The 17,248-nt window shown below is 40.4% G+C and overlaps 2 protein-coding genes and 1 long non-coding RNA gene across 3 annotated transcripts in view; 1 reads left to right on the top strand and 2 right to left on the bottom strand.

Annotated features, from left to right (window-relative positions):
• The window catches only part of LOC108154706 (neurogenic protein mastermind), a 94,464-nt gene extending 80,200 nt beyond the window's left edge, over nucleotides 1-14,264 (bottom strand). The window contains exons 1-2 of the mRNA XM_017285069.2: nucleotides 13,990-14,264; nucleotides 12,710-13,022 (exon numbers count right to left, since the gene is read on the bottom strand). Of these exons, the coding sequence (XP_017140558.1) occupies nucleotides 12,710-12,781 (72 nt within the window). The 5' untranslated portion in view covers nucleotides 12,782-13,022; nucleotides 13,990-14,264. The remainder of the gene's footprint in view (nucleotides 1-12,709; nucleotides 13,023-13,989) is intronic.
• Nucleotides 14,265-14,293: 29 nt separating this feature from the next.
• Nucleotides 14,294-15,224, bottom strand: LOC117189237. The gene is made up of 2 exons (XR_004473313.1): nucleotides 14,796-15,224; nucleotides 14,294-14,380 (listed from the first exon to the last, which is right to left on the bottom strand). It is a non-coding gene; the product is annotated as an uncharacterized LOC117189237 (long non-coding RNA).
• Nucleotides 15,225-15,353: 129 nt separating this feature from the next.
• On the top strand, nucleotides 15,354-16,558 carry LOC108154739 (protein Turandot Z). The gene is made up of 2 exons (XM_033394376.1): nucleotides 15,354-16,048; nucleotides 16,108-16,558. The coding sequence occupies exons 1-2, from the start codon at nucleotides 16,026-16,028 to the stop codon at nucleotides 16,511-16,513; spliced, it is 429 nt and encodes a 142-aa protein (XP_033250267.1). The 5' UTR covers nucleotides 15,354-16,025; the 3' UTR covers nucleotides 16,514-16,558.
• The last annotated feature ends 690 nt before the right edge of the window (nucleotides 16,559-17,248 follow it).

Below are 17,248 nucleotides of genomic sequence, written 5' to 3'. Positions count from 1 at the left end.
AGGATGTGTAGTGATGTGTAGTGGAGCCAGTAGTCAAACGGAACGGGACGGGACGGGACGGGACGGGACGGCCCGGGACGGGTCGGGAGAGGGATGGCGAGTTGCAAGAGTTTTCAGGAGTTGCAGGAAAATCGAAGATGACATCATTTATAGGTCGCTAGACATTCGAAAATTTGCTAGACACAAGTCTTTTTCTAGTTAAATTCGATTATAAATCGATAGAGTTTGGATAAAATATCGATAGATGACAGATCATAGCCCGTTTGAAACATTGTAGCCCACAATCGATTATAAATCGATAAAGTTGAGATCTCACATTGATGGATGACAGATTATTAGATCAAATATCGAATTATGACAGATAATAGCCCATAATCGATTATAAATCGATAAAGTTTGGATAAAATATCGATAGATGACAGATTATAGCCCGTTTCAAACATTGCATACCTTGTTTCCAGCCATCTGGATCGATACATTTTGGATCAAATATCAATAGACGACACATTATAGCCCACTTTATAAACGGTTTAGCTAATTTTAGGCCAGATTTTCATGGGCATGCTTTCAGCACCACTTTCCTAATGATTTCCACGCATTTTGTGGCTTTCTTGATGGCAGTTGTATTACATTTTTGAATCGATAAATCACAATCGGTCTTAGTCCCTGCCTTATAAAACGATTTTAGGCACTGAGCATCCAATTTAAAACAGTTTTTTCTACAATTTCTTGAACACTTTCAATATGAATACTCGTTAAGATTTCTTTCAAAGGTGTACAGCTCTTTGCTTTCGTTAAGACATCATGCGGCAGTCGATTGCGTTTCCGCTTTCGAGGCCGTTAAGAGACGATCCAAATTTCTTTATAATCCTTTGTAATTAGCCTTGGAGATATTCTTAAACGCCCCACGGTCTCCTCATTATAAATGTGCGTGCTGTACGAGAGGAGTATATGGTGTGGTATTGTATGGCATGGTATGGTATGGTTTGGTTCTGTATCCTGTATTCCGTATGTAATTATGTATGTCCTTTGTGGGCAAACAAAATGCAATTATATAAATATGTATAATACGCTGGCCAACGAGCTATTTCCCTTATACACACAGCACACGCAGCACACCCTCGAAGTGGGAAGCGCTGCACATACTTAACGCATATTATATTAGTTCTATATGCGTGTAGGACCCCACCGCCCCCCTCCCCCACTATATAGCACATATCTGGCCATATACTCGTGTGTATGTGTGCATCGTATGTGGCACATCAAATTAGTGCAGTCAGTGGTTCTAATCAGACGTTGGCTGCCACTTCTGTTTCCACACCAAAAACACAAATGAAAATCAATTGAAAAACAAAGTCAAATGTGTTTCAATAACATTAGCAAAAACATCAAAAACATAAGCCCATATTTGCAATTCTCGAGCCATTCGCTTGGCCGCATCCTGCGGAAGCGAATCCGAGGAGATCTGCTGTATGATGCGTGTACAATCGTTAATGGCATCGACCCGAATCCTACTGATGGCAGGCAATATCTTATAGAATGACAATCGACTGAGGAATTATCGGGCCCTCAAACATTTTGAATTCAAAGAAAAGTCGCTTTTAAACAGTTTCCAGGAATCCAACGCTGATGAAACCTTTTGAAAATCCATAAGGAAAGCCTTAGAAATAAACCTATGACTATGGCTCCTTGTACAAAAGTCTTTAGGTATTTCTACGACAAGAAATTGGTTACAAACCTGCTTATATGCATTGCCTTTAAGCGGGTATGTGTGGTACATAGTATGTACATTCGTTTTGTATATAGGAAATGGAGCGTTTTTTTTGTTGTGGCTTGTTCGCCCTTGCGTATACTTAATTTGTGGTGAATAATATATGAGGGAATTGCGCATACGCCTGATGTACGGCAAGGGCATAATTTTATAATACATAATTTTGTGTGTGTATTTATTGTACACACATACTTTTGCATACATATGTACCATGTATAATATTTGCCTGGTCAGCCATCACTTTTGATTCCCTGCTTTTTCTGGTCCTCCTCCTTCTCCTCTTCCTGCTCTCTGCTCTTCCTTCTGTGCCACTTGGAAGCAATTGTTAAGCACACGGCGTATGCGTAATATTAATTATTTGCCTCCCGCCCCGCCGCCCAGCACAGACCATGCCACCAACCAGCAGAGGTCGCTTTTGTCGCTGTCTCAGGATTGTCGAGACTTAAACGATACCTTTTTCACGATCGATTAAATGCTATTCCATATACGTTTCTTCAATACAAAAATAGTGAAATTCAATAGAATTCACTTTCATTTAAATATAAATTTATAAAAAACCATTACAATTACATTATTATGTCGAAATATAATTTATTTTTTATTATTTTTTTTGTTTATATTTTTTTATATTTATATTTTTTTATATTTATATTTTTTATATTTATATTTTTTTATTTTATATTTTTTTATATATGTACATATATTTTTGTATATTTTTTTTATACATATTTTCGTATAATTATATTCTTTCATATTTATTTTTATACTTTTTTTGATATTTATATTAATAATATTTAATTTATATATGAAAAATATTTATATTTTTTTATATTTATATTTTTTTTCCCTCTGAGGGATATTTATATTTTTTTAATATTTATATTTTGTTTCCCTCTGAGGGATATTTATATTTTTTTATATTTATATTTTGTTTCCCTCTGAGGGATATTTATATTTACATTTGTTTTATATTTATATTTTTTTTTATATTAATATTCTCTTTATAATAGTATTTAATTTATATGTGAAATGTATTTCTATTAAATATAATGTTTTAATGTGTAAATGTAAATAAAAACGCTTTCTTTTCACAATTGTCAATCTCGGAGCAAATTAAGTTGAAAGCTTAAATATTAATATTTCTAAAAAATAAAGACCAACCCAACACAATAGAACTGAATGGAAATATGTTTGAAATATCTGTGAAGATTTGTTCTCATTTGAAATTTCATGCCCCATTTTTGGTGAAAGAAATCCTGGAAATCGTTGTAAATTTTGTTTTCTGCTAGCGGGCGCCATCTAGCGGGTGCAAGCTGCAATTCGCGTGGGAAAACAGTTAAATAAATTACGAAATGAAAGGAGAAAAAAAACACACAGAGTAGAGAAGAGAAGAGAAGAGACAGCAGCAGCAGCAGCAGAGATAGTGGTAGTAGAGAGGTAGAAGGATAACAAAGATATATGTGTGTGTGTGTGTGTGTGTGTTAGTGGGGGGGGTGGGGGAGGGATGGGGCGGAGTTGAACCATCGGTTGTCGACGTCGTCCAACGCCCACTCAAAGTATATAAAAGCGAAACATGCTGAAAGTGCTTACATAAGCACAAAGGAGGAGGCTCTCAAGAGGTGGGGGGCGGGGGGGTGTGCTGGGGTGCAAGAAGGACACAGCCCCCACCATCCCCTAGCCATTGTCTGTGTGTGTGTGTGTGTGGGTGTGTTGCATACATTAACAACAAAAAGCAACTGTAAATATTGAAAATTCCATATCCGTTTTGATGTCAACTCATACAACAGATGGCGCCACATAACATACCACTCCCCCCTCCCCCTTACACCCACCCCTTCACACCATACACCCCTACCCTACCCCCACCCTCTCTCTATCCTATCCGCTTGTCTCTTTTGTATCAGTAAGAAAAAGAGAGCGAAAAAAAGAAAAAGTAGAATATTATAACCGAGAAAAAGCATCGAAAAAAAAGGGACACACACACACACACACACACATGGCCATTGGTGCTCTAGGGGGCGCCACTGAGCCGCAGTTGTCGTCGCCTTTTGTGGGGCGGTGCCACCCACCTCCCCCCCCTCCCACTGGGACCGCTCGTAAAACAAATTTCAGCCGCATACATTTTTAGAAAAGAAATTTTTCTGATTACATTTGCCAACACTGGAGGATGGGGAGGGCTGAGAGCTGAGAGCTGGCATTCGACTGAAAATACATGCATACGTTATGCAATAATCATATGTATGTGTGTGTGTGTGTGGGAAATACATGCCAAGGGTATGTATGTATCTATGAGTAAACCTATCTTTTAAAGCCCACGGGCTTAACAGATACAACAAATGCCTTTTTGGGGCATAAATCTCTCCTTTAATGAAATCTGTCTCAAATGGAAGCGAGGACCCACACTTTGCCTTCATAAATTCGGAACAAAAATTTAAAGATATTTTCTATAATTTGGGTTTACGATTTTGAAGCTTCATTGAAGAGCTCTCATTGTCGTCTTAATTCCAAAAACTATGTTTTTTCATGAATTTCCAATTTATTTCGATTAATATCGATTTATCTTCCAACTAGAAATTCATCTCGAGTGAAATTTGAGTACTTTTTGAGCTTCAAAATGTTCCAAAAAATGTGTACAAGCTTTCCTCAATTCTGTTTTAAAGTATCCTTCAGTTTTTGCATACATATATTTAATCGGTATATCGATGGCTTTGTGGTGTTCTTCTTTAAACGTTTTAATGAAAGCCAACTATAAGCTTATGGCATCTTTAAGAGTAGTTTTTCTTCTACTTCTACTTCTATTTTTATTTTATTTAATTGTTCTACATCTCTTTCTATTTTATTTGTTTGTTTGCATATTTTCAGGCCTTCTTCTATTTTAATTTTATTTTTATACATATTTTTCTATCTGACTTAATTTTTCTAAATATTTTCCTTCCATTTTCTATTTTTGTAAAATTTGTATGCATATTTTTTGACTACATTTTATATGTATTTATTTATTTATTTATTATTATTTATTTATTGTTATTTATTTATTTATTTCTTATTATTTATATATTTTTATTTATTTATTATTATTTATTTTATTTTTTCTAATTTAATTTCATTTTTAGTATCGTTTTTATATTTTATTTAATATTTTTTACATATTTTTTCTACGTCTTTCTTTTAAATTAAATTTTAATTTAATTTTCTTCCACTTTTTCTATTTCATTTAATTCTTGAACTCTTTTTCTAAATTTAAGTTCATTTTTTGTATTTTTTTTCTATTTTATTTAATATTTTTTACATATTTTCTCTCTCTTTTTTCTTTTTAATTAAGTTTTAATTTAATTTTCTCCCACTTTTTCCATTTCATTTAGTTGTTGAACTCTTTTTCAATTTGACTTTTCTCGTTTTTTCTTGTCTTGTTTTTGTTTTTGTATTTTTTTCCCTTCATCTCTCTTACTTTTTTTTTAGGTTCATTAAATTTGTAGTTTATTTTTCCTTTGTGCTCCCCAACAGCTGAAGCTTCTGTCGCCTCTCACTCGTGCTCTCTTTCCATCCTCCTCTCCCTCAGCTGGGCCCTCCTTTCACTGCCTTCTCCCTCTCGCTCCCTCCCGCTTGCTGTTAGAAATTGCCTAACAGCTGCCGTCCCGTGCCGTCTGTCTGGCTGTTAAGTAACAGAGAGCCAAGCAGTCAAGTCGTTAACATTTTTGCATTTTAGGTCAGGTCGCAAAATCTATGCAGCAGCGGCAGCAGCAGAGGCGGCCGACGTCGATGCCAGCAGCGACGCATGACTAGTTTTATTTTGTGCTTTTTTTTCTCTCTCTCTTCTCCTCTTCTCTCCTGTCCCCTGCTATACCCCTACTTCGTCTTTTCTTCATCTCCTAGTGTTTGTGCGTTTGTGTGTGTGTTTTTTTTTTGTCGTCTTCGTGAGAGCTGGCGGCGGCATATAATTTTCACGGCAAGTTCAACGAACTTGCGAATTTTTTTCTTCCACTTTTTTTTTTGCTCTTTTATTTTTTCTTGATACCCTTCAATCATTAGAAGGGCATTATGGTTTTGAGGAAAACAGACGGAAGAAAAGGCTAGTCTTTTTTATCGAAAAAAATACCATCGAATGAACGTTTATTTGAACCAGAAATTGGCAATCTTCAGAGACATCTCATAATGGTTCGCATCTAAAAATATATCAATGGAAATCTGCCTTGATATGGGAAAAACTATTCGGATTTCCATGACTTAGAAAATACCGAAATTTCGAACCATTTCTGGGCGTAGCAGAGTCAACTTTTGAAGGAAAGGGTATTTCATTGTCCATTTCAACGCTGAGATATTTGATGCAGAAGAAGAGCAGCCATGTAGTAGGAGAATAGAGAAATTAGGTTTTTCTCTTCTGGATTCTCTCCTGCTGTTTGGCTCCCCTTCTGGCTATTTTTTACTGGTTGCTGGGTTACTCCTCTTCAGCATCTTTCTTTCAACATGGTGCCCCCCAGGGCCCCCTGGGAACCTGTTTGGTGTGGCAAAAACTCCTCTGTGGCGGCTTGTTTCACCAAGTTCAATCGCAAAAATATTTCGACCAGGCGATTGCAGGTCACATCGATGATTGATTGATTGATTGATGGACCAGCTGATTGATGGATTGCCATAGGAGTCTATGACTTAATTATGGAGTATGCAGGCTCTAACGAGCGATACAAATATCTAAGACCACTGTTCCGTTCCTAATGTATCGGGGGATAGGGACACACTGTTTACACTCTCTTTCTATCAGGGGATAGGGACACACTGTTAACACTCGCAATATATCGGGGAATAGGGACACACTGTTTACACTCTCTTTCTATCAGGGGATAGGGACACACTGTTTACACTCTCAATATATCGGGGGATAGAGACACCCTGTTTACACTCTCTTTCTATAAGGGCATAGGGACACACTGTTTCACTCTCTTTCTATCAGGGGGAGCCACTCTCAATATACCAGCGAATAGGGACACACTGTTCCAATCCCAGGGAGTCGGGGAATACTGGGAATATTCTCAGAATATACAATTTAAAAAACAAAGAAAAATATGTAGAAAAAATCAAAGCAATTTGAATTCATTATGCACAAGGTTTTATTATTCCTATCCTTTGTGGAATATGTCCTCGATTTCACGCCTGGGGGCTACCCCAAGGCATTGGAAAAACAATTATACGAATGCGGTCATCCATACGAGTATGCTTAATTATTTAGTGATTGCGATTGGGGGTAAAAAGGCGAATGCAAAAGCGTACAAGAAGAAGCACAGCTGACGCCTACGAATGACAGTAAACGTCATGCTTATCATGTATGGGTACAGTACCGCCATGAAACGAAGGAGCGGATTGAAGCACCCAATAGGTGGCGGGAGATATGCAGTCTCATATTTACAAAGATCAGGAGATCTCTTTCATAAATAATTTCCTTAATTTGTATATCCTTCTTGGATCATTTTTCTGTGCTTATGCAACTTCATTATATGCTTCCTGGTTTCCACTCTTTATATCTTTTGATATATCTAAGGACACTTTTATCTTTTCGCTTGCTTTATCCATTCTTTGGTTCTCCAATTATCGCTTTCAGCTCCTCTTTTTCGCCTGTCTATCTCTTCCTTCATTCCCTTCCTGCCTTTTGCCAGGCACACATCGCATCCTGTCCTTGCGTCTCCTTGTTTCGACTCTCAACCCATTTTCATTCGTCTCTTTGCAACTATTATCCCATTTATCGTCACTTTCCCTTGGTTTTCTATCCTCATCTTCCACGCCATCTTCCGGCATCTGGCGGCCATGTCTTTTATTTTCTCTCTCTCTCTCTCTCTAGCCCTCTTTCTCCAATGATTTTTTTTTTGTTTGCGCTGAACACTAACCTTAAAGCGGCTCATTTTCCGCTGCTTTACCACGGGCATCGTTGTTGCCTCGTGCTTCGTGCCTCGTGCTTGCCTGCTCTCTCCTTCTGCTTCTTCTTCGTGGCTTGCTGCTGCTGCTGTTCGTCCGATGGATGGAATGGAGGCGTCTCGGGAGGAGGCACAGCCAGCCGGCAAACGCTGTTTTTATTTCTTTTCCCTTTTTGGTTTGTGTTTTATTTCAGGTTCAGGTTTTTCTTCTCTCTCTTTTTCCACACACAGACACACACACACACACACACACTACAATTTTCTATCGCTCTCTCCGTTGTTGCTGTGGTTCGTATGTTTGACACTTCACTTTTAAAAAAGAATTACACCGAAAAAAAAACAAGAGGAGAATTCATAAAGGATTATTGAAATACACGTGTCCCGTCCCGTCCCGTCCTGTCCCGTTCTCTGGCTGGTTTAACGGTACTGGCTCTCTCTCGCTCTCGCTCTCCCTGTCACTATCCCGCTCTCACTTCCACCCAACAATCGCTAGTGCAAATTGCAACTTGCAACAACAACAACAACAATAATGATGGGAACACCGCGAATATGCAACACGACGACGCCGGACGACGATTGCGAACTGAAAACAAAAAAAAATAACGTCCATTGAAGCGTGGAAATCAACGGAGGAAAAACTACAGCAACAACAACAGAAAGGAGGGTGGGGGGGAGGTGGAAGTGCAGTGGCAATTCGTGTTTTGTTTTTGTTTTTGCACTTCTTCGTGTTTCAGTCTTCGTCTTTGGCTTTTCCTTTTCATGGCGCTTTCCATTCCATCGTGTGCTTTTCGTTTGTTCCTATTATTTTTCCATTCCTGCTTCTTGTTTCTTTTTTAAATTTTGTTTCTATTCCATTCGTTTGCCCTTCTTGGTTTGCTGTGCTCTGCTGCTTCCACTTCCCATTGCTATTCCAGGCGTTCTTCTGCTTCAAATTACTATTTCAGTCGTTCTTTCTCCTCTTCAAAGTCGAATTCCAGCTTTTCTTCTGCTCACCATACCTATTCCAGTCGTTCTTCTGCTTCTCATTCCTATTTCATTCGTTCTTTTGGTGCTCGTACCTATTCGAGGCGTTCTTCTGATTCAAACTCCTATTCCAGTCGTTCTTCTGCTTCCCATTCATATTCCATTCGTTCTTCTAATGCTCATTCCACTTCGAGACGTTTTTCTGCCTCCCATTCCTATTCCAGTCATTCTTCTGCTTTCCATTTCTATTCCATTCGTACTTCTGCTTCCCATTCATATTCCAGTCGTTCTTCTACTTCAAATTTCGATTCCAGTCCTTCTTTTGTGGCCGATTCCTATTCCCGTTGTTCTTCTTCCTATTTTTCTTCTGTTATGGGTATCCTTTCTCTTCTTCCGCTGTTTCTTATTCTTAAAAGCATTTCTCTTCTTTTCTTCCCTTTACTTCTTCTACATTTTGTTTTTTCCTCCATTTTCTATATAGCTTTTGGGTTGGATCCAATTCTTCTTCAATTTTTTGTAGGTTAGGAGTCCTTTTTCGCTTTTTTTCTACCTCTTTTCCGGTAATTGGTTCGTTCTTTTTTTTGTAATTCTCCTAAGGGTACTTATCCTTTTTGTGCTTCGTCTTCGATGCCTATTCATTGCTTCCTGTGTCGTAATTTTGGCCACCTTTCGCCCTTTGACTGTACCCTTTCTTCAATAGTTTTCTGTGTCGTTTCTTTTCGTTCCTTTTCTACTGTTTCTACTGTGCCGTTTGTGGGCCTTCTTCAATGGTTCTTCATTCCCCTTTAGTCCTCTTCTTCACATCTTTTTAAATTAATTTTCGTTCTGCTTCCAACCTTTTCTTCGTATTCTTTTCATCCTCCCCTAATCCTTTTCCTCCTCTTCTGTTCCTTTGCCTTTTCTTCTCAACATTTCCACCTCCTTATTCTCTTGTCTCCTCCTCCACTCTTCCTTTTTAGAGGCGCCTTCGTCGCGCCTTCTGCTTCTGCTTTAAAATTCTTCTGTCGACTGCAGCGTCAGCGTGCCACCATTGTTGCTGTTGCGGCGGCTGGGGGGAAATTGTGTGCAGGATGTGATGGGGTGGGGGAGGGGGGGACCTGGGAAGGAAAATCACGCACCAGGACACGAGACAACGAAGGCCCGGCCGCCGAATCCAACAACGAACGTTTTACAACTGCCGCCGATTCGAGGCGCAGCTTCGTTTGCGGCTTGGCCTCTGCCTCGTGCCTCGTGCCTCGCCTTTCGCACGTTCCAATGTTTCCTTCTCAAGTTTTTCCCTTCTTTTTGGGGGGTTTTTTAATCGGAACCGTGGCTCTAACTGTACATAGAGATTTATCCAAAGATGTCTCTCTTTTGCCACAACAACAAGCCGTCGCAAGTATAATCAAAATAAACTGATTAATCGGCTCGAAAGGCAGAACAGCAGAGAAACAAGAGGCCAAAACAGAGGACAAAGAAGCCGGCATAACAAGCAAGAAGGAGAGACACGATAGGTAGACACAAAGAGAGAGACCGAAAGAGAGCCCAGCACAATTCAAAGAGAGCTGAAGGACAATACAACAAAAAACAGAAACAAAAACAAAAACAAAAACCGTCACTCCCAATTACAGTAATTTTTTGAAAATAATTATTACTTTCGCAACACTGCAAAATTGTCACTGAGTACAGACTTCACACACAGTTCTCGCGCAAATTAATCGTATAAATAATAAATAAGATTTTTGTGGCGAATTGGCAGGCCGGGAAATTTTGGACACGCGTGTAAACAAGCAGAGCAACGCAAAGAGACAGGCCGTGACGCGACCTACGACTACATTAACAGTGCCAGAGAGAAAGAGAGAGTGTGAGAGAGCAAGCCGTTAAGAGAGAACAATTACCTAAGAGAGAGAGAGGGAGAGAGTTGTAATCGAAAAACTGATGGAGGAACAAGCAAGCAGAGCCGTAATGCAAAAACTGATAGTGGAACAAGCAGTTTTGCCAGTCTCCTCCCAAAAGGACAAGCAGATGAGAGAGAGAAAGCAGTACTCAGAGCAAGCAGTTTTGAAGAGAGACTGAGAGAGAGAGCACACCATCCACACGTGCATGACATGACTCTGTTGCTGTTGTTCCGCATTTAGCCGGCTACAACGTCACTGTTAATAACATGCGGAAGCGCCAGCTGCTGCTGCTGTTACGTTACCACTGAGATGGGTTGGCGGGGCTGGCGGCGGGTGCGGGTGCGGGTGCGGCGTCAGGCCAATTAAATGTTAGGTTATGTGCACATACATCATATTTGACGGACGACTGACGCCGGCGGTGGCTCTGTCTCGAATTAGCATCGAGATTGGCAACAACGGCGGGCGCACCGATATCGCTTCTGCCCCGCATCAGCCGTATTTGCTCCAAAAAATTTGCGTTAATTTGCAAATTGAGTGAAACAATTTTTAAACGCTTGTATCCGGCGCCCAGAAATCATCAGCAAGCGACCGACAGCGCAAACATCTAACAGACAGCCAGTCGATAACAGCAGGTGAGAATGGCTTAACATTAACAGGAGAGCGCAAGACTGTTAAAGAGCAGGAAGCAGAGCTGAGCAGTAGCTTTCAGCTGTTAACTGGTTAACAGCAGAGCACGACTGTTAACTGCAAAAGCTGAGCGGATTCTATGTTAAGTTTAACAGAGCATCGCAGCGTGACTTTTGCCAGCAGCGTTTAACAGTGCCCGAGGGTCGGGTGAGCCTCACAGTGAGGCCTGCTTAATGAATGATGACGTTGCCAGATTATTAAATGTTTTTGGAAATGTATTTGTTTATATTTTTTGAAAGGTTCAGGCCAAAAAAGATGAGGGAAATGGATTGCAGGGGGGAAGGCAGGGCTTGTATGGGTTGGCCAGTCAGTGGGTGGTTGGTGTAGGGGTAGGGGTATTGGTTGTGGATTGTACAGCAAAATCTCTATGTGTAGGCCTCTTCTTTATGTACTCTCTCTCTCTATCTCTCTCTGTCTTTTTCCATTTATGTATTGAATATATTTGGTGTGTGTGTGTGTGTGGGCTGGGATTTTACCACATGCCTCAACCCACAAAACGAGACGAGATGTTGACAACACCAAAAGGCAGTTGTGTGTGTGTGTGGGGGGGGCTAGAGGTTAAGTACCTCCAAAGAGGTGCTGGAAGAAGAGCGACAGAGAGGGATATATGCCCCCCAGCCCCACGATTTATCAAGGGGATACACAACGGACAATTGCATTGTCCGCCTGAAAGAGATTATTAAACGGACAACGAGAGAGAGAGAGTGCTGAAGATGTCCTCCTAAACATCCTATTGACTTGAAATGCCCTCTTGGCAGGACTCTACCAAGGATTTAAGGAACCCGGATCCTGGCTTTGAGCAAGGCTTTGATTTGAGGCTTTCTGCTTTGGCAGCTCCATTGGCCATCCAGCTAGCTTTTCTTTTGCCTATGTACCATAGTCCCCTCTCTCTCTATCTATCTCTTTCTCTCTTTTCACTGCATTTATGTTTTTCTTTTCTTTTGTATTCCCTTCTCTCTCTCTTTTGCATTTCTTTTCTTTTATACGCTAATTTATTTTCGCTTACATTTTTCCTCCCTCTCTCTCTCTCTCTCTGCCTCTCTCTTTCTTTGTCTATTTATGGGGAAAAGCATCTGCAAGTGCAACATCATCTGCATGTTGCATCTTCCACAAGAAAAGTTTAAAGTTGCCTTTTGTTCAGACCGATGTCTGCCTCTGCCACTGGCACTGCCACTGGCACTGCCACTGACTACAGTTTCAAAGTGCAATAACCGTTTGCCATTAACCCATCGATGGGTTACAGGGCCACAGGAGTACCCTGTGTTTTTCCTTATACCCTGTTGTACAGCAAAGGGCAAGGGCACGGCATGTGGGACTGACTGAAAAGGAAGGCATTATCGATCCTCATAAATAGTATATCTTTATCTGCTTGAAAATCCAAACTGCTGTACAAAAATTTCCCATAAGCGACCGGCCACAAACAGTGACCAGTCGGGATTCGGAATGACTATTTTCCTTTAAGGTATATCATTATAATTATAATTCTAAAACAGAGAACCATTCGCACTTACCCGAATACCAATAAAGCGCGCCTCGAGCAGCTCCTGTTTCCTTGGATTCAGCGACGTTTGAAAGTGTTCCATTGTATGATTATTATTTCTAATTCGGTTTCGGATACGGATTTCGTTTTATTTTTTATTGATTTCAATTCTTAGAGTCTTTTTCTCCCATCGGGGAGGTGTTTTCTGGTCTATTAACTAGTGTTTAATATGTTTTAACCTTAACATAATTAACATTTTGTTGATGGCTTTCATAGTGATTGCATTTGTTGGCAAAAAATGCCACAAGTTTTGTCAGAGCCAGACCAAAAAAATTCAAATTCATCTGGAAAAAAAGTTAAGGTACTTTTAAAAACGAAAGTTGGATATAAAACCAATATAATGGAAAGTCCATTACAGACTACAGACATTATTTTTATGGTACGTACTATCCCGTCTATCCCTGTCTTATCTTCAGTCTTATCAAAAACTTCTTTGATTAATAAAATACGTATATTTTTAGACATTTTTTTTAGATTGATACATTTTTAATGTTCCCGATTATTCTAACCAGAGGTCTATGTTCCCATTTCGATAATCTGTTGTCTCTAAATAAATAATTTTTAATAAAAACACACACAATCTATGTATCTTTAAGGGGCATCAAATGGTTCAAAAGCCACCAAAAAATATTGGGTTCCACTCTAGGGTTAAATGTTGTGCCCAAGCTTCGCTCCCACCCCCTTTTCGCCGTCTTCTTCTTCATCACCTATCACTCTCTGCTTGGTCTGCTTCTTCTACTGCCCTCTTCAGACCACGAATGACGCTTTTGTGATCGGCTTCATTCGCAATGGACGCGGACGAATGGCCAACTCAAAAGAAAAGTGCAAAAAAAAAAGATATGCGAACCGAACCAAAACTAGACCCACAATCGGCGGCCACGCCTCTAGGCGGCAGTCAGCAACGCCACCAGCAGCCTCTTCACACACACACACACACACACACACACGCACACACAGGCACGCAGCCGGGTACAAAGTGCAATAATTTAAGGTGATTCTTCCACAGAGTGCGCTCGTACGTACTCATGACATATTGGAAGATTATCTTTCCCACTGGGTTTCAATGTAGAAAATATTCATATTAAAAAAAAAACACCAGCGGAACACCTCACCCCATACGAATACACCCTGGGCGGGCAGATGATGTCCAACGCAATACTCGCATAATCGGGAACACACACGAACACATACAAACACACCCTTATGTGGATCGTACATACTCACACACACACACACACTGTACATACGTACCATTTGTGGATTGCTTTTTGCACCGGTATTTTTTTCTTCTTCTTACTTTCTGAGTTTACTTTGTGCTGTTTCCAATTTGTTGTTGCGACTGCTTTTTATTCCCCTAGTTTTGCTTTTGCGTTTGCTTTTTTCTCATACATATTTTTCTTTTATTGCTTTTGAGCTGGTTATTCCCTTATTTTTACTGCTTTTGCGGCTGTTTTTTTTTTTTGTATTCTCACATTTTTATTGCTTCTTGCAGCTGATTATTTTTTAAATTTGTATTGCTTTTTCTACTGTATTTTTTGTTAAAAATATGTATTGCTTTAGCGGCAGTTTTTTTTTGTCCAATTTGCATTGCTTTTGCGATTGTTGTTGGTCCTATTTTTTTCCCCAATTGCGTTTGCGTTTGCTTTTCCCCAAAAAATGTTTGTTGATTTTGCATTTATTCAAAAATATTTCTTAGAAAACATTCATTTTGCTGTTTGCTTTTCCATTTGTTCACAATTTTGGATTTCTTTTGTTGTTGTTGTTAATTTCAGTTCATTTGTAGGGCTTTATGATGGCACGAGGATTGAGCGGGGAGGGGACAGGGAGCAGAGCCGCGTTCCATCAGCGTCGTTGCGAGCGGGTGAGGGGAGGCAAAGGCGCAACAACGTTTTAAGTACTACAACAATGGCTCGTGGATGGAGTGGAGTGGTGCGGGGGGGAATTAACAACAGAAACAGTAAAAGAAAACCCACACACACACACAGTAGAGCGCACAACTTAAATATACTACATGTGGGTATATCCCCTCTCTCGCTCGCACTTTTGTCGTCACTCACTGCTGTTTGCGTTTTGTGCTTTTTCTGCCTTTTCGTTTCGGTGTCTTTCCTTCGCTTGGGTTTTCTTTTTTTGCGAGGTTAAGTTTTCGTTTGCTTTTGCCTTTGCTTTTGCAACTTTTGCGTCAAGCAGCCGAATTGCCGCTGCGCTGGGTCGGGAGGGCACGCACTGGGACTGGCTAGGGGCGCGGCGGTTCGTACCAGATGGGGGCCAACGAGATTAGCCGCTTAGTCGGTAATACCACTCTATAATAGTTATTCGCGTAAACGTTTTGGGTTTTATTTTGTGTCACAGTAAAAAAAATGAATTTATTTAGCCAGAAGCTAACACACACACACACCACACTAACACTAAAGCACACACGCGCGAACAAAATGTGCTAAAAAATGCGCCCAGCTGTGTGAACAGTGGCGCCATCTGCCAAATGCCGGGCATCGATACTTTTGATTAAGTTTTAAATAATAGCTTTGCGGTTTGCGCTAACAGCACATTTTGTGCCATGCTAGTCACGGTTTAATATCGGCACTACTCCGTGATTGGGAAAATCTTGTAGGAATGCCATTACTACTTTAGCATCGATTACTCCACTCATCGAGATCATTTGAGATAACTTATTTTTGTGTTAGCTCCACTCCCTGGAGTTCCTGAATCAGTCGGGACAGGTATAGGATCCACACCTCTGAGGCTCCCATATTAATTGCGAAGGCCAGGACGAAGATGAGACTGCTGGAGAGCCGCACCCACTGGCGGCTAATGCGGTCGCCCAGGGGCAATTAGTACTCCAATGCAAATCAGCGAGGAGATCCTGGCATCTTCATCGGAGGTAATTGGTATTTCCAAAGGCGTTTAGGTGGTATGTTCGGTCTTCCAGCCCCAGGACCAGTTGGCTGAGAGAGGGGAGAGCAGTCAGAGAGTCATCAGATGGTTTGGGGGGAGTGGATCCACAGCGGCACAGTACCCTTGAGGCAACATCTGGAGCGAGATAAGCCGCTGGCAAAGTTCCTCGTAAATGCGATAGAAAATACAAATCTTCTGTGCAAATGAACCTGCATGTGACCCTCGCGTCGAACTTCATCGGAATTCAGGTTCATCAATTAAATATTTTTATATTGTTATCAATTCCGAGGAAAATGGAGCTTCATTGCATGATGGGAGGCTGCCTTTAAAAGAGCTACTAGTGCGGCCTCAAATATCAGTTTACTCCAAGTCTCCACGAAGAAGCGAAGTCAAAAATGTCCCGTTTAGTCCACCTAAGGTAGGCACCTCATATAAATACGTGATTGAGGTTTAATACTTGGCCACTATTCCTTTCAGTTGCATTTTGGCTCTTCTGGTGTGCCTCACAGGCACCATCAGTGCTGGTCCGATAGACGATGATCGGGCCCGCCTGAACCAGCTCCTGAGGAATGCAGAACCTGCGGATGATTCCCAGCTGCTGGCGAACATCCAAACGGCTATTGCGCTGTACAAGGAATGTGTTCATTGCACAGCAGATGAAAACCAGGTGGACGACGATTTGGATCGGGAAGTCAAGAAATTTGAAGATGAAAACAGGACGGTGGAGGGTTTGCCTGCTCAGGGGGGATTTTGGTCATGCATTAGTGCGGCGGCAGATAGTGTACCCGATGAAGTCAAGGATCAGGCTAAGGAACTTGCAATAACATCTGCCAAAGCTCTATTCAGCAAACTGGTCGGTTACCTTAAGAAAATGCTAATGTAGTGGCAATGTCAATTTCTAAGAATTACAAGAAATTATTTTGGAAAATTGTCAACCATTTTTGATCGAGTCGATCGTAAATTTTAGAATACTAGTAATTAAGGAAAACACGGTACTACTTCGTCGGTATATTTCTGAGGGTCAGACGGTATATTTGATCGAAAAATCCTCGGTCACAATAGATTTCAAATACACTAGTGGTATCAAATAATCGATGGTGGCGCCATCGCATTAAATGTTTTTGATTTCAAAAATCGATACTATCGTCACAGAATCGGGATCAAATAGTTAATATTAAAAAAGGGCTATTTTCAAGCGAAATAAAATGAAAATTTGTGAAGATTAAAAAACTGTATTAAAAAAAAATATATATGTTTCGGGGGGCGCTGGATCCGAATCCATTTTTTACCAGGTCGGTGGAAAAAACGGACTTTTAAGGGAGTCTTTGTAGATAATGTATTCATAAATCGGTTAAAATTTTATGTTTAGCGCCGAGGATCTTATTAGCTACTAATATTCCACCGAATATCAAAGTTAAGGAATAATTCTTCGGTATATTTGGAAAATAAGACAGTATATTTCTATTCCAAATTTCATCCACCGGTATTTCTGAGGATCAGACGGTCACTCCTGCAACGAAAATATGAGTCGTCATTTTGAATGGACTATGAAAAAGGGTATGGATAGCAAGGAAAATTGCAAGGACAACATAGCTTGAGGTCAAAATCGACAAAGTAT

Source organism: Drosophila miranda, chromosome XL, assembly GCF_003369915.1.
Source record: "Drosophila miranda strain MSH22 chromosome XL, D.miranda_PacBio2.1, whole genome shotgun sequence".
NCBI classification, from domain to species: Eukaryota; Metazoa; Arthropoda; class Insecta; order Diptera; family Drosophilidae; genus Drosophila; species Drosophila miranda.
Note: the sequence above shows the minus strand (reverse complement) of the source record. Positions and strands in the feature narration are given on the sequence as shown.